Raw genomic sequence first — 23,586 nt, 5'->3', positions numbered from 1 at the left:
GGGATTTGTTTCGAGGCTATGGATGTTTGTTTGGAGGCACGTCGGCTACCAAAATTCGAGATAGGCGTGCGGAGATGGGGCGGAGCTGTCGCTACGCAGGCTCAGGGTCGTGGTCGTGCGGAGATGGGAGCTATGGGCTCAAACGAGGGGTTCCAGGGAGCGGGGAGCGTCTGGCAGACGGGTCAGTCTCACAATTGCTGGCGCTGGCTGTGATGGCAGACTCGGGCAGGCGTACCTATGAGTCCTCGTGCAGACGGCGGCGGCGGCGGCGGGTGCTACGTGGGTTGGAGCGTGAAACACCACCCGTTAGACTTGGTCCAGGTTCTGGTGAGCCGGTGGGCGGACAATGCGGCGAGCGATTGAGGCAGTGCTAGCGACGAGGCTCGCGACCGGACAAGGACAGTACAGGCGCAGCAGCAGCCAGCGACGAGGCGAGTTCACAGAGGGCGACGGGACGTTTGGAGGGCGTGAGTGAGGTTGCGCTCTAGCTACGGCAGCCGAATCCCTTGAGCTGGAAGACGCCAATCAGTGAAAGCGGCCTAGGGCTGTTATCATAGCCTTGCATCGGCTCCCGCCCGTAGCTCGGAGACGGCTTATTATGTACGGCTGCACAATTTCAAGCCCTATTTTGCGGCCTCTGCTGGCCAGACCTGGGGCGCCTTGGACTGACCCAACGCGTGGCAGACCCATTGCTGCAGCGCCGCAGACACGACCCCACCGCCAACAGCGGCCGACATTGGCTTGATAGACGCAGCGAGACACGGCTGTGAATACACGCTGCCTCTGATGCCAGCGCGCATGCTACCTATGGCCCAGCGAGATCCCAGACAAGCTCAGTGAGCCCCAGATTTGGGAACGAACCGTGCACATGGACAACGTGGCTGATCGTCCTCTAATAGCATGGCCTGGCGGTGTTTGCGCAAGAAGTCGGCCTGTAATGAATCATCCGTAGTAGCACACAACACGTCCAGGATCGACAGCCCTTCTTTACAACACACCTCCGCTGGCTTCGGCCAAAGCTGGTATATTGCCATAAGCGCAACCCCTATGTACTCGCCCACAGACAGCTCATTCACGCGACATGCGAGCCAGGTGCAGCTTGACCCATTGCCGATTGAGTCGAATCTTAGAATGCTGCAGGGCAACCTTGGCAGACCCCGGCTCGCCCAATCAGCATCTCGCCTCGGCACGGAACAACCTCGTCTCCCGGGAGCTAGGGCGCTCCCTCCCCATCTGTCTCCATTCGTCTCATCTCACGGTTGCATCACGCACGAGAGCGGCGCCGCACATCACTTAGCCGTCGCGCCTCAATCTATCCTATGCCAGTGCTGCCATGGATGACCTCGAAGACGAATTGGATCTTCGTTTTCACAAGGGGCTGAGTCCCGATGTCTACTACCGCTGTCCTACGCTCGAAGTAATATCATCTTCGCAATCTGTATCGATGTAGCTAAACTGTCATGTAACAGTCACTGGAGGGAGCTCTGCGCAATGAGCTGGACAAGAACGCAGCCAGCTTCATTCCCACAGACGTGGTGACCGAGTTCATTTTTGCGACAGCCTCAACCATCACCATTCCCGTGACGCAGCAGCCGAGCCTTGACGCGCTCATACAACCAGCCGATCACCTTCAGAGCATTGCTGCCGAGTATGCGCTGTGTCGTGATATTGATGGCAAAGACAGGCTCAAGGTGCAGCGAGCAATAGCGAGGTACTTGAGCCTACATATCTGCACTATGTTCGCTTATGCACGATAGATCCATCATCGAAGCCATTCAGGACACCGATGGTTTCAAGTACTCCGAGCGCTCTGCGCAGAGTAAAGAAGGCGGTGATGGTGCCAGGCTCAAGGTAAGGCACTGCCAAATTGATAACCTGTTCCTCGTTGTGGCTGACGATAGTAGTATGTTTGCCAAGACAGCGTCCAGAACCGCAAAAGCAACCTCAAGAAAGAAAGGTCTCACGATAGCGACGACGACGAGGCTGGAGTCAACAAGCAGGGGCCGGCTGTGCTGCCGACCTACGACTGCGGAGGCGCAATACACATCAAATTCTCACTCAAGAGAGAGGCCATAAATGTCGTGTATAAGCATAATCCTATCCATACCACCCGCGAGATTGATGCCGGGTACGTCGGGGCAGCAAAAGACACTGGTTGAGCGACATCCAAACTAACTTCTAATAGCCTACCTGCCTTAGCCACAGATAACGGCGTTGCTCCCACTGCCGCTGCTACGGAAGAAAAGGAACCGCGCAAAAGAAAACGTAGTAAAAAGAATGTTGTTGAAGCAGACAACGACTTCGGGGACCCAGATATGGACATGTCAACGTCTCCGGAAGCTCCAAGTTCATCGACGAAGAAGAGGCGCAAGGGAAGTGGTGCCGTGGCCTCTCCTAGGACAGTGCGGAAACCATCCACCAAGAAGAGCAAGAATGCCAAATCGCCTGCATCACCCACCAAATCGAGGGAAAAGGCGCCTGTCAGTGAACCATCACCGCCGTCGCTACCTGCTCCTGGCAAGGCTTGCATCCGCTGTCGCGGAAAGAAGATCAAATGCAACGAGGCGAAACCGACGTGCAACCAGTGCCGAAGAGGACTATGGACCTGTCAGTATGAAGTGTTGAACAACAAGAAGCGCTCAAAGAACGGCTGTCTTAATTACAAGCAGAGACGACGGAAGTGTACAGAAGAAAGGCCATCGTGCGCATACTGCTTACGACTGGACGATGACTGCGAATACGCTGACTACTCCTGAGGATCTTTATGTCTGGTAAAAGTCTTACAACTCAAGCGACAAATGACTCAGCACCCGCCAAACGTCAGGCTTAGCACAAATGCGCAGGCCTTGTGACGATAGGCAGAGTGCTACAACAGGCGAATATCTTGACATGATGCCAACTTTGTAGTCATGTAGGTGTCTGAGACATGCATACAACTTTTGCAGTGCTGACAGTAGATTTAGACTGGAAAGCATGTTGTACGTTGAGGCATACGCTACTTTTCCGCAATGCCAGCACAGGCAGGGCGGGTGGAAGCACGGAAGCTCCACACCACAATGCGCAAAGGCTAAGTGTACAAGGCCGTTCAAGCAATTGACCCTTGAAGGCCTGCAATTAAGAAACTTCGCTCCTATTGCAGTAAGTTTGTGCTAAGCCCTTGGGCGCGATGTAGCGTCCTGTATTACTAGGGTCCTCGGGTTAGCGAATAGCAGAGACCATCACTTGATCAGACTAGTTCACCTAAGCAGTTCATTAACCATCACACGACTGAGCCGCATGTTCCCCACAACGTCCACTGCGAATGTCAAGGGTGCAGTAATTGTTTATCGGGGCAACGTCCGCTTGTGATGCAGTGTTCCGAAGTTTGATTCGCGGCTGACCCTAGTCACCGGCTGTAGACCCTGGGTCAACGGCCCGCCTCCATTTACTCCCTCTCACCGTCTCATCTAATTCAACGATCACCCCTCTACATCACACGTCATGCGGCTTGTAAGTTTCTTGGGGTCTGGGGTTACCGTGCTGGATGCTGGCATTTCGCCAAGGGCCAATTTTGACGAAAAACAACAGTCTCGGGCTTGTGCGTTGCGCAGCATGGACGATCCGCGGGTATTTAATAGGAGACATGCCCGAGTAATTGTTTGCGATCCATACGGTTTCCTGTACAGCTTTTAGACCGTTGAGATCTCGAGCACGATGCGTTCTTTTCTTCTTCCTGTGCTCGCTACGGCTGCTTTGTCGCAAGCTTCAGGTACCTACATCTATGATACATGCAACTACGTGTTCACTACTAACATATGCAGCCATTCCGTCTGAATTACTTTCTTCGAAGCGTGCCGTCGGAAACTGGGACGATGCCCATGCGAAAGCGACTGCTGCTCTTGCAAAACTATCACAGAGCGAGAAGATCGGCATCGTTACGGGTGTTGGCTGGCAGAACGGTAACTGCGTTGGCAACACCAAACCGGCTGCCTCGATTGGATATCCGTCGCTTTGTCTGCAAGGTAAGCAAATATGTCTCACTACTTTCGAGCCGGCCCGTGGTTTGTGGCATCGGAGTCAAGATGCTGTGACCCTACGAATATGTTGTGTTCAGCGACTTCGGTGCTTGGAACTTGAAGCGTGGCCAGGTCACGTCGAACCCACTTCTCAACGCCTGCTCACTGCATGCGTACATTCAAAACAGGATTCTTACTAACAGCCTCAAGATGGACCCCTCGGCGTTCGCTACATCCAAGGTGTAACTGCATTCAGCGCAGCTATCCATGCCGCCAGCACCTGGGATCTCGATCTCATTCGTGAACGCGGCGCCTTCCTTGGTGCTGAAGCAAAGGAGCTGGGCGTTCACGTCCAGCTCGGACCTTCAGCTGGACCTCTCGGAAAGTTTGCCAACGGTGGCCGAAACTGGGAAGGATTCGGTTCCGATCCCTACCTCCAAGGCATTATGATGGCAGAGACCATTGAGGGTATGCAAGAATCCGGTGTTCAAGCGACAGCTAAGCACTGGATTGTCAACGAACAAGAGCTCAACCGAGAGACTATGAGCTCAGACGTGTCGGATCGAGTGCTTCGCGAGCTCTATGTATGGCCATTCATGGATGCAGTCCACAGCAACGTCGCGGCCTTTATGTGCAGTTACAACAAGGTCAACGGAACTTGGGCCTGCGAGAGCGATGGTGTGATGAACAAGCTCCTGAAAGACGAACTTGGCCATCGTGGATACATCATGAGTGACTGGAATGGTAGGTCATCTGCACACTCTTCAAATATGTTTCACAAGCTGACCTCATTTAGCTCAACACACGACGACCGGCAGTGCAAACGGTGGAATGGACATGACCATGCCCGGCACCGACTTCAGTGGGGGCAACGTCTTCTGGGGCCCACAGCTTCAGTCCGCCATCGACAAAAAGCAGGTTCAACAATCTCGCCTCGATGACATGGTCAAGCGCGTACTCTCTTCCTGGTACCTCCTTGGTCAGGACAAGGGCTATCCCAATGCCACCTTTAGCTCCTGGAACATCGGCACTCGTCAGGTCGGTGGCAACCACAAGACGAACGTCCGTGCTACGGCCCGCGATGGTATCGTCTTGTTGAAGAACACAAACGTTACATTGCCCTTCAAGAAGCCCAAGAGCATCGCTGTCATCGGGAGCGACAGCATCGTTGCGCCTAAGGGAGCTAACGCATGCGTTGATCGCGGATGCAACGACGGCACGCTAGCTATGGGTTGGGGATCTGGATCAGTAGAGTTCCCCTACCTCATCGCTCCTCTCGATGCCATGAAGACGCAAGCTCAAAAAGATGGCACAACCATCACCTCTTCACCAAACGACAATGCGCAACAGGGAGCCAGTGCAGCCCAAAACGCTGATGTAGCTGTCGTGTGCATCAACAGCGATGGTGGCGAGGGTTACATCACTGTTGAGGGCAACGCTGGCGACCGAACTAACCTGGACCCGTGGCATAACGGAAACGAGTTGGTCAAGGCAGTTGCTGCCGTCAACAAGAAGACCGTCGTCGTGGTCCACAGCGTCGGTCCCGTCATCATGGAACAATGGGTAAGAAATCCAACCCGCAAACTGCATGTGAGACATCCACTGACGTGCGTAGATCGAAAACCCGAACGTAGTAGCCGTTGTATGGGCAGGCCTGCCAGGTCAGGAATCCGGAAACGGCCTCGTGGACATCCTCTACGGCGCTGCCTCGCCAAGCGGCAAGCTCCCCTACACCATTGCGAAGAAGGAATCAGACTACGGTACCACCATTGCCAGGGGCGACGACAAGAACTGGGACCTCTTCATCGACTACCGTCGTTTTGACCAGCAAAACATTACACCCAGATTCGAGTTTGGCTTCGGTCTCTCTTACACTAACTTCACCTACTCCGACCTCAGCGTCTCAGGCAAGCCCTCGGCTGGTCCCGCAACCGGTGCCAAGGGTCCCGGAGGCCCTGTCGATCTCTTCGAGACGGTCGCAACCATCACAGCCAAAATCAACAACTCTGGTGGTGTTGCAGGTGCAGAAGTTCCGCAATTGTATCTCGGCTACCCTGCGTCGACCAATTCGCCTCCCAAGCAATTGAGAGGATTTGCGAAGCTCAAGCTGGCAGCTGGTGCGAGCGGAACTGCTACCTTCAAGCTGAGGAGAAGGGATATGAGCTTCTGGGATGAGAAGACCAGGAAGTGGAGCGTTGCGACTGGAGAGTACAAGATCTTTGTAGGATCGAGTTCCAGGGATGTGAGGCTGACAGGTAAGATCACTGTTTAGTGATGTGATCTAGAGGCCAAGCTGGTTGGAATAAGTGCATCATCCATCGTGCTCAATAGTCGAGTAGAAATACAGAGATTGCTCGTGAAGAAAAAAGTCGTGATCACCGTTGTTGCCATAAACTTCCCCCTTTGGGTTCAGCACATGGAACTCTCAGGGAATCCGAGTTGTGTGTTCTTCAGGGGCTGACATGCGGATTCAGCGGATGTGCGGAGACACATTCGGCAAATTATGAAGCTTTCGATCGTCATGATGCCGATATCGGGACAAAGCAAAACTGTGACAGTCACTCCTCATTTGCGTGCGGAGACCATAAAATCCTCTCCGGAGAACACTTTCAGGCTGCGATCGACAAGATAAGACGCCACATTAGGTGAAAAATGCTCGTCATACCCTACGCCACGTGGTAGTCAAACTCGAAGGCGCAATAGCTAGACGGCTACAAACACATCTCGTACAGCGATTCTAGAGCCTGGATGTTACTTGCCCCGATACATAGATTGATGTGGGTATTTTTGTAGCCTCAATTTTGGACGGTAAGACACAACCTTTACCAGACTCTCGCGACAGTACTAGGGGACAGCGTACGCTACGCGGCAGCCAGGTAAGGCTCAAAGAGACCTGATAGCGGGGCCGGCATTCATCTTCCAGTTTCCCCGGACGTTTGTCATAGTATATGGATCCTGTGTTGAAGAAACTTTGCGACCTATCGTTATCGTGACCGAAAGTATATTGTAAAGGTTGTCATTGGCGCAGGTGCGTGTCATTGCGCCTTAGCGTGATTTTGGTGCTGGGGCAGAAAAGCCCCTCCGATTACTCTCCATCCTCACCTCACGCAAACTCAACACCTTCAAAGCTAGCACGTCAAGCTTCGCCTCAGATAGGCAGCCCCTTTGGACCTCGACTGGCTTTACTACCGCGCTTATGAAAGCTGCCCCGACAGTCTTCACTTCCCAGGTATGTCACTACTGCGATGGTTGATGAGCCCTTATCGGGACCTGCATCGCACACCGTCAATTCACCGCCGGCCTTTCTGCCTCTTGGTGGCTTGACGATCGATGCATTCGTCTCTTGATTTTTTTCTTCGATTCTTCTATCATGACTGTGGCTAATTGAACACCTTAGGATTACCTGTCAGGTACGATGTCGCCCGTAGCTAGACGCGTCGTGAGCGTCAGACTGACTCTATCCGCAGACCACCTGTGGAAGGCCTCAGTAAACTGAACGCCTACCCAAGCTGCCACCAAACGAATCACTACATCTCCTCACATCTCCGCTCATCATGTTGTCGCAAATGATCAAGCCTTCCACCATGCGGTCCGCAGGGTTCCTGGGACGAATGACACAGAACCGTGTACAGGCACGCTGCCTCGCTACTGTGGAAGGAAACACACAACGTGCCATTCCTACTCCCAGCATGCGCAGGGCTACAGCTGTCTCCAACGAGCCCGCGACCTTCACCATCAAGGTGCGTTGAGTCATACTGCAGATCTCGGCACATCGCTAACAGCTGACTAGAACGGCCCCATCTTCGAAGGCAAGTCTTTCGGAGCCAAGACGAACATTTCCGGTGAAGCCGTCTTCACGACCTCTCTCGTCGGCTACCCCGAGTCCATGACCGACCCCTCCTACCGTGGCCAGATCCTCGTCTTCACACAACCGCTGATCGGCAACTACGGCGTCCCCTCCAACGCCCGCGACGAGCACGGCTTGCTCCGATACTTCGAATCACCACACATCCAAGCCTCTGGCATTGTCGTCCAAGACTATGCTCTAAAGCACAGCCACTGGACTGCTGTAGAGTCACTCGCACAATGGTGTGCTCGAGAGGGTGTCCCCGCCATCTCCGGCGTTGACACTCGTGAGGTTGTAACATACCTCCGTGAGCAGGGTTCTTCTCTTGCTCGCATCTCGATCGGTGAGGAGTACGATGCTGATGAGGATGAGGCATACATCGACCCTGAGGCTATCAACCTCGTGCGTCGTGTATCGACTAAGGCTCCCTTCCACGTCAGCTCTTCCCTGGGCGACATGCACGTAGCTCTGATCGACTGTGGTGTCAAGGAGAACATCCTCCGCAGTCTCGTCTCTCGCGGTGCTAGCGTTACCTGCTTCCCCTTCGACTACCCCATCCACAAGGTCGCCCACCACTTCGACGGTGTCTTCATCTCCAACGGCCCTGGTGACCCAACTCACTGCACCACCACCGTCCACAACCTGCGCAAACTGTTCGAGACCTCCCAGATCCCCGTCATGGGCATCTGCATGGGTCACCAGCTCATCGCCCTTGCTGCCGGTGCAAAGACCATCAAGCTCAAGTACGGTAACCGTGCTCACAACATCCCGGCTCTCGACCTCACCACCGGCAAGTGCCACATCACTTCGCAGAACCACGGATACGCGGTCGACCCAACCACCCTGTCCAGCGAATGGAGGGAGTACTTCACCAACCTCAACGACCAGTCCAACGAGGGTCTGATCCACAACTCGCGTCCCATCTTCAGTGCCCAGTTCCACCCCGAAGCCAAGGGCGGCCCTCTTGACTCTGCCTACCTCTTCGACAAGTACATGGAGAACGTGGCACAGTACAAGAACAACCAGTTCTCTGACAAGAGCAACAAGCCCAGCGCTCTTCTTGTAGACTTGCTGAGCAAGGAGCGCGTTGGTTGCCACCCTGATGCGCCAGACTTTGAGGGTCACGCAGCGGGTATGGAAAACCAGGACATTACGGTGGGCGGGCCCGTCGCTCCTTCCTACCAGCCTATTATGCAGAAGCCCGTTGCTTCCGCTGCTTAGACTGGGTCGGTTCCATGTCTGATGGCAATGTGTTGGTTGCGTTTTAGGGATCTTGGGGGAATGGCTATAGCGGCGTTATGGGAACAAAGGGATAAATTGACAAGGAAGATATGTCGGGTCGAAAGGCGGATCTTGACCAGGCCTTAGGTATTTCTATAGTAATGCAATTTTCATGGAAATGTACACTGTGCGAACGCGATTGGTCTATGAAAGTGATGTCTGTGTCTGTGTCTGTATTCTATCTCGGCTAGCTGTACTAGCTTGGGGTATATTGATATGTACTTTCTCATCTTGACCACATCAAGAGCGCGATTTCAAGCCTTTCCAAACCCAGGCTCCTCCTCCAACTCCTCTTCCGCTTCTCCCTCCCCTTGTGTCTCAGTAGCCACACTTTCTTTCATCGACTCTTCGATTTTGCCCTCCGGAACCTTCCTCTCCCGTCTTTCCAGCTCCTTCTTCCTCGCGCCCGCCTTTAGTTTCTCCCATTGTTCTCTATATCTGCTCAACACCTGCTTGTCCCTTTCGTTTTGCTTGGCCAGCTTCTCATTGGCACTCAACAAATCATTGTACTTTGCGTCTTGTGAGGCGACCCTGGCTTCGAGTTCGGCAATGCGTTTCGCAGCGTCGGCGTCGGGGGCGGATGTCGGAGGCTGGCCGGGGGAACTAGGTTGTTGTTGGGGGTGGCCTGGTATGGGAGGGGAAGGGAGAGCAGGAAGGGTGTTGATGCCCTGAGAAGCGAGGGCGTGGGCGAGTGCATTGGGATCGCTGGAGCCACGTCCGGGTCCTCGAGCACGGAAGGACTGTGCGAGGGCGTTGAAGGAGTTCTGGGAGTTGAGTTCCCACATCTGGATGCGCTTGGCTTGTTTGTCGATGACTGATTTCAGCGTGTCGTTTTCCAGGGCTAGCTCCTCCATGGTCTTGAGGCCTGAGCCTCGGCCGGCTGGTATGGAGCGCTGGGGCGTTACGGATGTGCTGGAGTTGCCGCGAGAAGGGGGGCGGCGTGCTTTGGTGGGTGACGGCGGGCCTACGTTCTCTCTCGCGTCGACAAACTCTTCGTGTGAACTGCCTCTCAGCGAGCCCGATCCTTCATCGATGGCATTCAGCTGTGTGTTTGGTGCATTTGGCGCATTCGGATCGCGAAGGATGCTGGCGTAGGTGACTGCTCCGCTCGATGTTGGCACCAGGTAGAAGCTTTCGTTGGGCCCGGGTGCGCCATCCTCTCTCAGGGCGCGGAGTGCCGGCTTGCTGATCAAGGCAGCGAGATCTGGTACTGAGGATTTGACGGTTCTGGACGCTTCCGGAGAGTGCGTTCGGGACTTGGTCTTGGAGGATTTCTCTTCCCTAGGCGTCTCCGACACAGGCGTAGGAGCGGAGGGGTTGAGGGGAAGGGAGGTGAAGGCTAGAGGAGCGCTGATGGCGGATATGACGCCCCCAAAAGCCGAGTAGAAGCGACTGAAGTTGTCCTCTGCAGGCGGAGACGCAGGTTGTGGAGAGGCGCCTTGCAGCTGCTTCGCTGAGTCTCTGGTGGCACTCGACTCTGCTTTGCGCGACTGCTGCGCCAGTAGATCGCGCACAGGCGTGGAAGGCTGCTCGGTCCAGCCGGCTGTGGCGCTGGGTATGTTTGCTGACGCGCCACTGGTGGTTCTCTTCGCGCTGGGGATGCCGCGCTTCTCGGCGAGGTTGGTGGCTATCGAGGACTGGGGCAGTCTGCGGCGGGACGTCGGGGGTGTCGGAGAAGATGTGTTGGCTGCAGAGGCTCGCGACGACGACGTGTTTGGCGAGGTAGAGGCGGCGGACAAGTCTGAAGGCTGTTTGGCAGCGTCCGTCTTCTTCTTGTCCTTGCGCGGCGCCTCTTTGATCAGGCCGGCGAGCTTGCGGTGGTGGTCTTCGAGGAGACTGAGGATGCGGAGGGCCTGCAACGCTTTAGACGGGTGGGCTAGCCCGTGTTAGACTACATACCTCAGCATCGTGGGTATCTTGGGTGGCCTGGCGGAAGGCGGTCGCGGCGAGGTCATGCTCCTGCCCCGCGGTTGCGACGCTGTTGGTGCTGGTGGCGGTCGCGGCGGTGCGGGCGTGGTCGTGGGCATGGATGAGATGTGCAGACTCCATGGTGGTGGCAGAGGCAGGGGGTGGACATGTTCATAGAGTCGCTGTGCATAAAGGCAGCATCACATGTGCGTGGAGGGTCGCGGTCACGTCGACAGGGATGCGAAGGCGGCCCCCCATGTCACTGCGGAGTAGATCACCGGGCTAAAGACCCGCAGCTACTGGAGACGTTGGAACCAGAACACGAGAGCTCGCCCGCCTGGTTTCAGCTCGGATGCCTGGCCAGCTTGCTTCTTCTCCCCTCCGAACACGCCCTGCAAGCTGCTGCCCACCATGATTGCCATTGCAGCTGCCACCCTGCCGTAGCCTGTCCAGTGCCGTCCCAAGCGCATCGCGAACCATAGCCGCTCCCTACGTAATCGACCGCCCAACCGACCTAGCAAACACGCCCTCGCCAGCGTCGCAACATCGATATGCGCGTCTGAGACAATAACGAGACGCTCGACTCCCTCATAGTGCGCTGCGCTCTATAGTACACCCTCCACTCCACAATGGCCTCCGAGCGGCGCAGGAGCATTGGCTCCATGTTCGGCCAGAAGGACAAGGACAACTCGCTGGCTGCACCCCGCGCGCACTCAAAGGGCCCGGACTCGTCGACCGTCTCCATTGCGAGCAGCGACGGCAACGACGACCTGCTGCGCAAGTCGAGCGACGGCGCCATGGACCGCTTCAGGAGCCGCCAGAACTCCGACGACGCCCGCAGCGACGCGTCCTCGTCCCGCCGCCGGCGCATGTCGACGCTCTTCAAGGGCCGCTCCAAGGGCAGAGGCTCCGTCAGCCAGGACGACGTGTCGCAAGTCGACGCCAATGACGACGTCCCGCCCGTTCCTACAATTAGACGGCCGAGCATGGGCCAGCCATACCAGAGCGACGACTCGCTGGGCCTGGCCAAGAGCGTCGCCAGCAGCCTGCTCACCGAAGACTCCGACCCGGAAGCGTAAGTCGCAGCCGTTCCTTTTGCTCTCCACTCTTCTCCCTGTCTCAGGTGCACTGTTATTTCTATTATTTGCATTTGCTGCGCGTCCATTCAAGTTCGGCGTGCAAGGTTTGCCTCGTGGCATTGGCGCCGCTCGCATGGACTCCACTGCGAACAGGCATACGTTCTGGCCTCAGCTTCCCCACTAGCACATCACACCTCCCACATCATCGCCTCGTATCTCGTACACTCCTTGGCTGTCGCTGTTCCATTTGTCGCTTCTCTTCATTACGCCCCTCTTTCGTATTTCTTTGCCGCATACGTACCCACTCGGCCTGCACTTCCGACTAACCCGCTGCAGCCCACCACCACTCAAACGTCCTGGCATTTCACCACACCAGTCGCATGCTGGCCTCTTGACGCTGTCATCGCCCCTGATCGCTTCCGAAACGATTGACTCGAACACTTCTACCAATGTCACTCTCGTAGACTCACAAGCCTCTACCCAAGAGCCCGCTGCCCGGAACGCCAACTCCACCAACGTCGCTGCGAACAAGCGGGGCGTGTCTCCTGTCGGCAAGCTCAAGGAAGCTTTCACACCCAACAAAAGGTCTACGTCCCCGAATCCTAAGCCAGGTGCTAGCCCTGACGTCGCACGACCGAGTACGAGCGGAGGTGGACTAGGAGCCTTGTTTGGAGGAAAGAAGCGCGAGACGAGGGTGTTGGATGATCCGATCCAGGCCTCACCACCACAGATACACACAGGGCAGGAAACAAAATCTACGCCTTCACTGAGATCCGTCGCCCCGAAGCGCATCGTTACCTCGCTCCCCGCGACGCCCCCCAATCTATCTGATGCACCCACCACCTTCATAACACCACCCACCCCAACCGATCCGAAGCCTTCCTCTCCGACTGAATCCACCAGTTCCAAGAACACTGTGAAGCACGACAAGACCAACTCGAATCCCAACGTAGTCGTCTCCCCTTCGGGGAACATGATATCGCACCGACGCGCGCGATCAGCCACAAATCCTCCGAGCAAGCTATCACACTCGTCAATACCACCTCTGACTCCTCACCTCGAGGAAGCAAAGACCCCTGGAGGAACTGCTGTACTTCCATCATCTCCTGGCGGGCCTGGTGGATTCTTCGCTTCCATCTTCTCTGCCGCGCAGAACGCTGCCAACAACTTGGGTGACACCATTGCAAACAACACAAACATCAAAAACAAGCCCAACCAGCAACAGCAAAAGGAAGACGACGATACTCCAGACGGTGGTGAAGAGGTTATCGGTCCCGACAACGCAGACACCAACGCGAGTGAAGGCGCCGAGAAGCGAAGACCTGCCATTGAAACACTGGGATCTGGCAACTTGAGCTTAGCCCAACTTGGAATCGCCGAGAGCAACGACGTCAGCCCAATGTCTTCTGCAACTAGCGTCACCATGAAGGCTGATGAAGCATCGGCCCAGGTCGAGGACCGAGCTGCTGCTCAGGCCGTTTCAGCCGCGTACGCAGGAGAGAAGCCTCCATCAATAGCTAGTGAACGCCCAAGATCATTGACCGCTGTCTCTGGTCAATCAGGGACGGGCGCGCAGTCTCCCCCACGGCAACCTGAGATAACCGACTCACCAGCGTCGATTCAACGTCAAGGCAGTATACGCAGTCGTATAAGCGGTGGCAGACGGAGACGGCATAGGGGCAGCTCCGCCACTACCGGTAATACTCTGGGTGGCGTCATCAGTGCAAGTACAAGTACATTGGCGCCGAGCGCAGCATTGAACAGCCACCGTCTGAACGGAACAGGGTTTGCAGTTGCACCTCCTAGGCGAAACAAGGATTTCCACGCACTTTTCAAAAGCGTGCCCGAGGACGACTATCTGATCGAGGACTATAGTGCAGCCCTCCAGAAAGAGATTCTGCTCCATGGACGTTTGTATGTTTCCGAAGGGCACCTTTGCTTTTCCAGTAACATCCTTGGGTGGGTCACAAACTTGGTCATCAGCTTTGATGAAGTCGTGTCTGTCGAGAAAAAGTCCACAGCTGTCCTCTTTCCAAACGCCATCGTCATACAGACACTTCACGCTCGCAACGTGTTCGCGTCATTCCTGTCACGAGATTCTACGTACGACTTAATCATCGGAATCTGGAAAATCTCGCACCCCAATCTGAAATCATCCCTCAATGGTGTAACGCTAGACGGTTCCGGTGGCACCGGTGACAAGACTGAGAAGGCGGAATCCATCGGCAGCGAAGACGGCTCTATCCAGGATTCGGATGATGAGGTTTACGACGAAGACGCGGATGACGACGAAGGCACTGGCAGTCTCACCGAACCTGGCGAAGGTAGTATCGCTGGTAGCGAAGTTGGCTCTGTGGCAGGTGAGACAACCCGAAAAGTGAGCGGCGCGGTATCGCAAGCCTTTGGCGGAGGTGGTGAGACGGCTGAGGCTGCGAAAGTAGCCACGAATGGCACTGCCGCTGGTGGACAAGACTTCCCTGGCTCAACAGCTCATGGACCCACCGAGTGTGGTGACAGCGACCAGCATTACGACAAACTGCTCATCGACACGACAATCCCTGCGCCCCTTGGCAAGGTCTATAGCTTGATGTTCGGTCCAGCGTCTGGTGTGTTTATGCGCAAATGGCTCGTGGAGGACCAAAAGTCCCTGGACTTGCAAATGGAAGACGACAAGAAGGGCCTGGGCGAAGACATGAAGACATTCAACTATTCTTATATCAAGCCGCTCAACGCACCCGTTGGACCGCGCCAGACAAAGTGTAACATCGCCATGAATCTGGAGCAGTACGATTTAGACAAGGCGATAAGCGTGCTTTGCAGCACAGCAACTCCGGATGTACCCAACGGCAGCATATTCCTCACAAAGACAAGGTATTGTCTGATGTGGGGCCCAGGAAACAGTACGCGACTCATCATGACGTTCACGGTGGAGTGGAGTGGAAAGAGTTGGTTGAAGGGTAAGTAGTATCTGCTCTGACGCAGAAAACATACTGACATCTCCAGGTCCTATCGAGAAAGGCGCGAATGACGGTCAAATGTCGTACGCCACCTCCCTTACAGCCGCTCTCCGCACTGCCGTGACCGCGGCAAAAGCCGGTCCGGCTCGCGTACCCGGAAAGGGCGGAAAGGGCAAGAGGCGATCCAAGGGCAATCTTCTGGATGAAGCGCCCATGCCTGCCACCGCTCCCGTCCTCACTAGCCAGGCAAAGCAGAGCAATTGGGGGCTACTGGAGCCTTTGCGCAGTCTCCTTGGGCCGTTTGCTGATATCCTGGAATCTATTTTCACTCCGCAAGTCATCATCGTAATCCTCGGAGCGCTTCTGATGTACACCTGGCTGTTCCGAGGTGCATCAACGGCGACTGGTCCAAACCAATGGTCGACGGCTCAACGTCAGGTTGCGTACGAGGAGATTTGGCGTCACGAAGAGTCAGATCTCTGGAACTGGCTCGAAGAAAGAGTTGCTTTAGACAGAGTACATAGCTCCGTCCGGGGGGCACACATTCAACCGGAGGACGCCACGCAGAAGCCTCTAGCACCGCATGACATGCAGGCGCGGGAGATGGACGAAGCGATTCGTGTGACCGAGGAACGATTGAAGGCGTTGAAAGACGCCGTGACTCGGGAGCGCTCCAAGTCGCGTACAAAAAGTGCAAAAGAACGACAAACGTAGGCACGGAAACGCCGGACAATATAAGCGCCCTCGGAGAGGGTCGTACGAGAGAAAGCACTCCACGGCTTGCAGCACGCCCATGAGTCGCGAAGCTCGAACTGTAAACATACGCAAGACTTGCATGGCGATGGCGTCAACTTTTTCCCTTTGTGATTAGCTTGGCGTTTGGTGCGTTGGGGCCCGGGTGGGCTTGTATGGCGTACATCTGTCATACCACGGCGTTCAGCCGCATTGTTTCGTTTGTGTTTCGCACTGTCGTATCAAGGTCAGGAGTGGATTTGTAACCTCCGTTCGTCTTTGCACAAGGATTTCTTTACATTCATCCTGTCAGTGTTTCCTACTGGCAAACTGTTGTTATAAAACCCGTTTCTCAATCAGATAAACATTGGCTCGAAGACTTCCAGAACCAGATGGTCCCTCGGCATTCGCCACCCATGCTATATCCAAAAGGGTCCATTGACGCGACGAACAGTCGTTAGACTGGCGATCTACGCGTGCCTTGAACCGTTGTTAAAGTTTGGTGACCTGCAGCGGTGATCGCCGGTGCTTGCATTAGCGCGGTCTAGGCGATGCGCTGCACGATCTATTCGATCATGGATCATCCAGATCATCATGGATTTCTTCGTCTCTCCAGTCCTCGGGTGCCGAGAACTGCGAACACGAGAGCAGTTAAAGTTCGTCCACGTCGGTGACGACTTACAATGTTGCGGTTTAACTTTGACAGCTCCCTCCCTGAACGGTAAGCAGGCCGAGAAGAAGCACGTCCCTTGATACCACGTGTGCTGGTGCGATACTTGGAAGCTGCGTCTAGCGCTACTTCGTACATCCCGTTCTTGTCTATCCATCGTGCACGTCTCCACGGTTCAGTTCCCCACAGAAGACGCAGCCACCGTGCGACCCTCTCATCTCCCAGGTTGGGGAGTCAACAGTTCCAATACCGGTGCCGCCGGTTGCAGATTTGCGCCACGCGATCCGGCCGAGCGTCGCTTCTCCGAACAGTCCGCAAACTCTGGATAAACTCAATTGTACGGGAAGACGTGACTATCGGATACCAGTTTCCTAAACAAGTTGGTTTGAGGGTCCTATTGAGTTAGGCCATGCTCCGGATCCGCACCGTTAACGGACGGCCGCGGTCTCCCCAGGATGCAGCGACCTACTGTTTGGTACCTGACTCTGCCTTAGTTTGCTCCGCCGCCGCCACTGCTACTGTTGACGGTTTTGCGATGGGATAGCTAAACTTTGTATGGGGGAATGGCGTGGCATGGCAAGATCGATGGAGGGTCTGGCTGACGTGGAGAACAGCAAGGTTTCGCCGCGGTTGAGCTAATAGAGTTTCCGTAACAGGCGTGGGATGTCTGAGAAACGTTCTTCAACTACCTCTATTTACTTTTTCCTCGGACCCTTCATCCTGATACTCGAGTTCCCTTCGTTTTCCAGTATATGGCGTGGCCACACTGTATGCGAAACATCCGGAATATCCGGTGCTGACATCTAATTTCGGACTACGATTCCACTTTGTTTTCTCAATCACGCTCTAGTCGCGGCTTTCTTCCTCCATACGTCCAACATGGCATACAGCCCTAATGGAAAAGGATCGAGTGGTCTCCTTCCTCCCGTATCAGTCTTTGCAGCCTGGCCGCTCCCGAATTACGAAGATCCCGTTACGCGCTCTAAAGCCGTTCTCATTACATCATGTACTCTGGGGTCGATCATGCTTGCTGTAGTGGGAGCAAGACTATGGGCAAGAGCCGTTATACAAAGGAACTCGGGTGTCGATGACTGGATCATGTTGGCTGCAATGGTATGAGCCTCCCACAGTGACTGAAACTGTATGTGCGAAGACTAACACATTGATCACAGATCCCAACAATTGGACTGACAGTCACCGCATGTCTTGGTACGTTACCACTCACGCAAAACCTTACCATACCATACTAATGACCACATTAGCGACCGAACGCTACAATTTCAATCGACACATCTGGGACGTCCATCCCGACAAATACGTCCCAGAGCGCCAAGTAACCTTCGCCCTCTACGCTTTGTACATTGTGGCGGGAGGGATGATCAAGATATCCATCCTGCTCTTCTACCGCCGTCTCGACTCACGCTCCATAACGAAGAGTTTCCGCATCGCAACATGGCTAAACATCGTTGCCATCGCCATCTTCTCCATCGCATTCGTCATCGTCCTCTTCACAGCCTGCACACCGTTTACCGCTTTCTGGTACCAATTCGATATCACCAAGCAGCTCACAGGATACGCATACCATTGCTGGATCGATGAAGCAGCAGACCTCCTATCAGCGAGTATAATAAGCGCTGTACAAGATGCCATCGCCGCGTTCCTTCCCACAATCCTATATTGGAACCTACACATCCCGCGTCGCCAAAAGATTGCCCTGGGCGCCATCTTCGCTCTCGGTTACCTCGTCTGCATCGTCGCAGGCGTACGCTCCTACTTCGTGTGGCGCACCTTCAACAGCCCCCTATACGACTCGACCTGGGAGTCTTGGCCCGCATGGCTGCTCTGCGTGCTGGAAATTCAACTCGGCGCCATCTGCGCGAGTGCGCCTGCCCTCAAAGTCTTCCTGTCGCATTACTTCAAGGTGGCAACGAGTATGTACAGCGGATCTAGCCAAGGCACAACGCATGCCAGCATCCAGAAGGGTGGTGGTGGTACGTGGTGGAAGTCGGCCAGTTCAGGGACGTCGGGGTCAAGAGGGACCATGGCTTCGAGGGTGGATAGAGATGGGTATATTCGTGAGCCGGGAAATGCGCATATGGTTGACGAAGAGGGGGGTATTGTGCTACAGGATACGAAGAGGTCTGATGGACGGACGGAGAGCATCGAAACTTTCATCTACTTCTGAGAGGGGTTACAACAAGGAGTGGCGAGAAGACGGCTAACTCAATGCGCCACAAAGCTATCATTGTACGAACCCATGACGACAGGACTGGCATGGGAATACTGCCATGCTATTGGGATCAGGAACATGATATCAGCGCCTGCCCTGGCAAATTGGAGCTGCGCAATAGCCTCTGACGGGATCTATCACCTGCTGTGCGATCGACGCAGTTCAGTGTCAACTGGCGTTCCTCCATCAACACGCGTCGTTCTTCGCGGGTGGAAAGCAGAGGGAAAGGGAAAGGGGATCGCAAGAACAGAATAGTAGGAACCGAAGTACCGGACAAACACAACAAACGGGGGCATGATCCAAAGGACGATCGCAGAGCGAATAAGAGTATTTGTATCGGCATAAGAGTGATACTGGGGCTATCAAATAGAAAATTATGAATTGCTTTGTAACACATAAGTAATACAAGGACGGATGACATATCATTCCACAAGTAATGTACCCATCGACATCGTACGAAATACCCCATCTTCTGTACCACCAATTCTGACCTCGAAGCCTGAAAGACGCACTTTCTACAACTCCTATTACAACTTCACCCCTAAACAACAACACACATAAAACTCCTCAGCGTCTTCCCAGCCCCTCCTCCATCCTCTTACCTCTCTTCTCCAAAACCCTACCATCCTTCCTCTTCCTCACCAACTTCGCCTCCCTCCGCTCAAGCAACCTTTCCCTCTCTTCTACCTCCCTCTCCCTCCTCTCCACAGCACACTCTCTACCCTCCACCACACCTTCGCGCCGCGTCAACGCACGCTGCTGCTCTTCCACCTCCATCTCGCGGTTCATAACGGCGAACTCGCGGTCACGAATATCTGGTACGAGGGGTGGAGTATCGAGGGTCTTGTTATAGTTGGACAGGTTTCTACCCGCGAGCGGCTTGGATGCTGGGAGCGGGTCAGCAGGTTATTGCTAGGAGGTCAGTGAAGGGAAACGCACAGTCAAGTGGAGTAACAGGCGCACCGGCCATGAACCCAGTGTCGTAGTGTGCATACGCGCAATCGATATCTCGTTTGTTGCATCGTCCGTTTTGGTGCCAGAAGAAACAGGTTAGAGGTTGGGGGAAGTTCTTGGGTAATGACTTGTCGAGCTTGGTGGGTGTGTCGTCGTATGGGGTGTGTTGGCTTGAATTTCGGCGTGTATAGTGGGAGCTTGGGGGTGATGGAGCGCTTTGAAAGGGTGGGTTGATAAGAGTTGAAGAAGAGCGTGGTGCGTCGGACCTGCGTTGGTACGCGTTGTCGCGATCAGGTATGTAGCGGTCGATCGTACGGGCCTGCATATCTCTTGGTTGGAGAGTCGAAATGCTGTTTGTTTTTGACCTGGAAGAGGGTGAGATGGGTTCAATTTGGGGTGCGGTATCAGCCGTTTGTTTGTTGCCGTGCAGAAGAGCACTGACCCGGACGGGCGTTTGCATACAATTCTGACCTGTGATATTGTCGAAGCTACTGCATCAATGTGTTATTCGTACATTTGATGCATACTTCCAGAGGCTATCGAAGGCTTAACATTAATCATTTTGACTGGGGGTATCATATTCCTACAGCTTACTCTCCCGCACGTGTCGCTCTTCAACAGGTAGCGCACCACTCATCATGTCCACCTGTTCTTCTCTTCCGTAGAGGACTCGCTCTCTACCTCCCCTTGTCGTCCACCAATTCACAGCAACACCACTACGCTCTGCATCCATCTCGCCGCTGACCAACACTTCCCAGTATCGCGCTTTGACATTCTCCCGCATTTCATCGTCATGGATTTGGTTGAGTAGTTCGGCACATAGAGGCAGCCACTCCTCCAGCAGGTATATAGGAAGGAAAGGCAGGGCATCTACGAGGGTCAAAGCGAGCACTGCCTGTTCCGAGAGGGCAGGGGGTGGTGCGTCTGAGCCTTGTAGAGCCAAAGCGACCGAATCGGGTGGTAGTGGCTGCGAAGGAGCGTTGAGAGCGCGATGGTATACGAGCTCTAGGAGTGTGGCCGGGAGATCGGGATGCGTTGCCGACAAGGTGGAAGGAGGAGCCGTGACACGCATCAGGGTCTTGAAAGCTAGACGGAACTGGCGCGGAGACAGGTTGTGAGGGAAAACACTGAACAGAGCGTCGATGTAGAACGGCAGGTGTTTTGCTGTGATCTCAGCAGATTGTGGAGCAGATAGCACAGCAAGCATGACACTATGGGCAGCTTCGAACACTGGCAGCATGTGACGGTTCTCGCCAGCCGCAAGGTAAGGTACCGCCGAAGCGACAAGCAAGTCCTCGTTCGTGGCTGGCGACAATATCAGAGTGAAGTGTTCTGCTGTATTGAGAAAGTAGAGGTCCAGTATGCGATCAAGTGGGTGGCTTGGTATTTGGCCAAGGTGCTGAGGCGCAATAGTTTTAAGAAGCTTGTCGGCGTGGTTGGGGTAGGCGGAGAGAATGTCTATCGCTGTAAGATAGACAAATGTATGCTGGGAAAAGGACGCTGGGCCGAGTCGAGATGTGATGAAGTATAGGTGCCGCAGGGTTTGTAGGGCTTGTGATGCTAACATGGGAGCGATGGCGTCTGCAGCGAGCGCTCTGTCGGCTAGTGTTCGTGTGAATACGCCTCGCAGAATGATAGTAGTAGCAAAGAGAGCCGCCTTGAGTAGGTTCCACAACTGCGGAGTTGTCCTGTGAAGCGCGTCGTCTTCCAGGTTTGCTGCCTCCTCGGACGGCTCGATGTCTGAAAACTTGGTCTGTCGCCATTGTGTAGTAAGAGCGCGAGAAAAGCTTGCGAGATCGTCCATCATTGTTTGGATGATCCATGGGTTCTTGACGTTCTCGACAGCATGCGCGATTAGCCGTGATAGAGGACCCATAGATGATACTAAGGGCCTATTCATGATACTTTCGACTTGTCTGTAAGAGCTAGAGTGTGGCTATGCATAGTCAGTATACGTACACGCATGTATCAGGTTCCGAAAAGACCTACACTCCAGTCCAGCTTCCCTGATTGCATTGTTCGTACGTCGAGATCCAGGCTCCCAAGGAAGTAGGCAGACTGGAAGCCTTCGTTCGAGTAGTATGCCGTTCCAATGAGGACTGGAAGCAGCAGATCGTAATCAAGCTGTGTCCTTTCCACGTCTCCGATGCATCCGAAGGCATGGTTGAGCGTCAGTGTTATGGTCTGGCCTCCCAATCCGTCTGCCTCGGAACGCTCCCTGACTTCCACCAAGGCGAGATTTGTCGCGCGCACCAATGCAGCCTCGACTCTCTTTCGCATAGCTGACGCCCAGTACAAGTCCATGCCTTGCTCTTCGAGGCTGCCGATACCGATCAGCAGACCGGCGAGGACGACCAAGTGCTTCCATCGGCGGCTCCGGTCGTCGGCTCCGGCGACTATGGCGCGTATCCATTCGTCTAGCGAAAGGCCTCCTCCTATTGGCGTCTGTCCTGGCGCAAGCTTAGCTGCTTTGTTGTGCCGAACGTCGTTGTGATGGTTGATGACGGTGGTGACGGCCGAGTGAAAGACGGAGAGCATGCGGAGAGGCGTCCGAACGCCATCGGGACGGTCCCATAGCGCGGGCGCGGTAAGAAGATGCGAAGTAAGGAGGCTGAGATTGTGGGGGTTGCCGAGTGTGGTGAGGAGTGAAGACGCGGTTCCCAGTAGCCTGTGGTCATTAGCATGCGCATTGCGAATAGGGAGTCGCGATGCGTACCGCGGCGTGTCTTGCTGATCTGTGTATGTCTGGAGCGAGCGCAGCAGCGTAGATAAGAGGCGATCGACGACCATGATGACCTCGAGAAGCCCGCGACAGGCTACCAGAAGATGCGCATGGAGGTGTTGGAGATGCAATGGCTGGTGTTGATTACCGCTCGCGTCAGCCGAGGTTGCGCTAAGCTCGGGCTTTAGCCGTTGACATTCACTCGGAGATCGACGTCACAAGCATCAACTCCAAAACATCGGCTTCTGATATCGTATGATCTCGCGGTCCTCGTCCTACGCGTAGCAGTACACGAAGCGCCCCATAGCCATGCCGCATAGATGAGGTAAGCCCAACTGGACCCTTGTGCTCACCACAGTCTTCCCCCTGTGCATGGCCCAACATTCACGTTCGCCTCAACACGTTCCCCACATCTTGGCCATGAACGTAGTTAACCGTATATTCCCCAGCTTTATTCAACGCGTCGACTCGGCGGTTCCGCTCGGCTACACCACGCCGCCCTTCCCCTCCCTCTATTGGCCTCTTCCCGCCGGCGCGACACAGTCCTTCTACCTATACCGTCCCGATGACATCTTCCGCTTCACCGTATACTGGACACTGCTGCTGGTCGGCGGCATCCACTTCATCACTGCGCTATGGGCATGCATAGTGCAATGGCGTAATTGGAAGTTGATATGGATAGCCCTACCTGTGTTCAGCATTGTGGGAGGTGTTGAAGCACTTGTTGCGGGTGCAATTGTTGGCGGACTGTGAGTGATGCCTCTGGAAAGAGCCATATGGATCGCATACTCACTACTATCAGACTTGGAGGCGTATATCAGGCGGGCTACTTCGAAATGTCCACCTGGATACCCTTTGTCTGGGCTGTCATCAACACCTTGGTACTCATATTGTCCTCGTTCGCCATCTATGGTGGACTCTGAGTCCTTGTCGCGAACACATGCCCCGGATTTACTAGCATCGCATCTCAACGCATCCACGCATACTTTCGCCCCGCGCATCAACAACCGAAGCCACGTCCTTGTGTCTTCTCCTGCTGCTCTGATTAGAGGGAAGGGCATCTGCATGGGCATCTCATTGTCGACCATATCGTGACAGAAATGTTTCGATGAAGATCAGGCAACTCTTATCGCTCATGAAACTGCCGACTCATTGTGGTCGACTTCTCGGACCTTGAGCATTTTCACCAGCTGGTGTGGCATCAATGCCGT

At 54.7% G+C, this 23,586-nt stretch overlaps 9 protein-coding genes across 9 annotated transcripts; 6 read left to right on the top strand and 3 right to left on the bottom strand.

The window, feature by feature from the left end:
• Nucleotides 1-1,333: 1,333 nt before the first annotated feature.
• J4E86_009234 (uncharacterized protein) lies at nucleotides 1,334-2,756 on the top strand (the record flags this gene model as incomplete). The annotated part of the gene is made up of 5 exons (XM_051449740.1): nucleotides 1,334-1,417; nucleotides 1,470-1,711; nucleotides 1,758-1,851; nucleotides 1,905-2,128; nucleotides 2,186-2,756. 5 exons carry the CDS (start codon nucleotides 1,334-1,336, stop codon nucleotides 2,754-2,756), a joined length of 1,215 nt encoding a protein of 404 aa, XP_051299077.1.
• Nucleotides 2,757-3,693: 937 nt separating this feature from the next.
• Nucleotides 3,694-6,267, top strand: CEL3A (glycoside hydrolase 3; the record flags this gene model as incomplete). Its single annotated transcript, XM_051449739.1, has 5 exons — nucleotides 3,694-3,748; nucleotides 3,801-4,001; nucleotides 4,206-4,739; nucleotides 4,792-5,558; nucleotides 5,611-6,267. 5 exons carry the CDS (start codon nucleotides 3,694-3,696, stop codon nucleotides 6,265-6,267), a joined length of 2,214 nt encoding a protein of 737 aa, XP_051299076.1.
• Nucleotides 6,268-7,549: 1,282 nt separating this feature from the next.
• Nucleotides 7,550-9,063, top strand: CPA1 (Multifunctional pyrimidine synthesis protein CAD; the record flags this gene model as incomplete). The annotated part of the gene is made up of 2 exons (XM_051449738.1): nucleotides 7,550-7,735; nucleotides 7,786-9,063. 2 exons carry the CDS (start codon nucleotides 7,550-7,552, stop codon nucleotides 9,061-9,063), a joined length of 1,464 nt encoding a protein of 487 aa, XP_051299075.1.
• Nucleotides 9,064-9,377: 314 nt separating this feature from the next.
• On the bottom strand, nucleotides 9,378-11,172 carry J4E86_009231 (uncharacterized protein; the record flags this gene model as incomplete). The annotated part of the gene is made up of 2 exons (XM_051449737.1): nucleotides 9,378-10,976; nucleotides 11,023-11,172. 2 exons carry the CDS (start codon nucleotides 11,170-11,172, stop codon nucleotides 9,378-9,380), a joined length of 1,749 nt encoding a protein of 582 aa, XP_051299074.1.
• A 488-nt stretch (nucleotides 11,173-11,660) lies between these two features.
• J4E86_009230 (uncharacterized protein) lies at nucleotides 11,661-15,781 on the top strand (the record flags this gene model as incomplete). The annotated part of the gene is made up of 3 exons (XM_051449736.1): nucleotides 11,661-12,106; nucleotides 12,447-15,067; nucleotides 15,114-15,781. The coding sequence occupies 3 exons, from the start codon at nucleotides 11,661-11,663 to the stop codon at nucleotides 15,779-15,781; spliced, it is 3,735 nt and encodes a 1,244-aa protein (XP_051299073.1).
• Nucleotides 15,782-17,348: 1,567 nt separating this feature from the next.
• J4E86_009229 (uncharacterized protein) lies at nucleotides 17,349-18,654 on the top strand (the record flags this gene model as incomplete). Its single annotated transcript, XM_051449735.1, has 3 exons — nucleotides 17,349-17,582; nucleotides 17,642-17,678; nucleotides 17,732-18,654. 3 exons carry the CDS (start codon nucleotides 17,349-17,351, stop codon nucleotides 18,652-18,654), a joined length of 1,194 nt encoding a protein of 397 aa, XP_051299072.1.
• Nucleotides 18,655-19,266: 612 nt separating this feature from the next.
• J4E86_009228 (uncharacterized protein) lies at nucleotides 19,267-19,669 on the bottom strand (the record flags this gene model as incomplete). Its single annotated transcript, XM_051449734.1, has 2 exons — nucleotides 19,267-19,586; nucleotides 19,639-19,669. 2 exons carry the CDS (start codon nucleotides 19,667-19,669, stop codon nucleotides 19,267-19,269), a joined length of 351 nt encoding a protein of 116 aa, XP_051299071.1.
• Nucleotides 19,670-20,236: 567 nt separating this feature from the next.
• Nucleotides 20,237-22,443, bottom strand: J4E86_009227 (uncharacterized protein; the record flags this gene model as incomplete). The annotated part of the gene is made up of 3 exons (XM_051449733.1): nucleotides 20,237-21,589; nucleotides 21,643-22,321; nucleotides 22,370-22,443. 3 exons carry the CDS (start codon nucleotides 22,441-22,443, stop codon nucleotides 20,237-20,239), a joined length of 2,106 nt encoding a protein of 701 aa, XP_051299070.1.
• Nucleotides 22,444-22,795: 352 nt separating this feature from the next.
• Nucleotides 22,796-23,298, top strand: J4E86_009226 (uncharacterized protein; the record flags this gene model as incomplete). Its single annotated transcript, XM_051449732.1, has 2 exons — nucleotides 22,796-23,124; nucleotides 23,178-23,298. The coding sequence occupies 2 exons, from the start codon at nucleotides 22,796-22,798 to the stop codon at nucleotides 23,296-23,298; spliced, it is 450 nt and encodes a 149-aa protein (XP_051299069.1).
• Nucleotides 23,299-23,586: the final 288 nt, after the last annotated feature.

The sequence above is a fragment of the Alternaria arbusti genome (genome assembly GCF_024043155.1).
Source record: "Alternaria arbusti strain BMP 1465 chromosome Unknown scaffold_16, whole genome shotgun sequence".
Classification (NCBI taxonomy): domain Eukaryota; kingdom Fungi; phylum Ascomycota; class Dothideomycetes; order Pleosporales; family Pleosporaceae; genus Alternaria; species Alternaria arbusti.
This window is presented reverse-complemented; position numbering and strand designations above follow the sequence as displayed.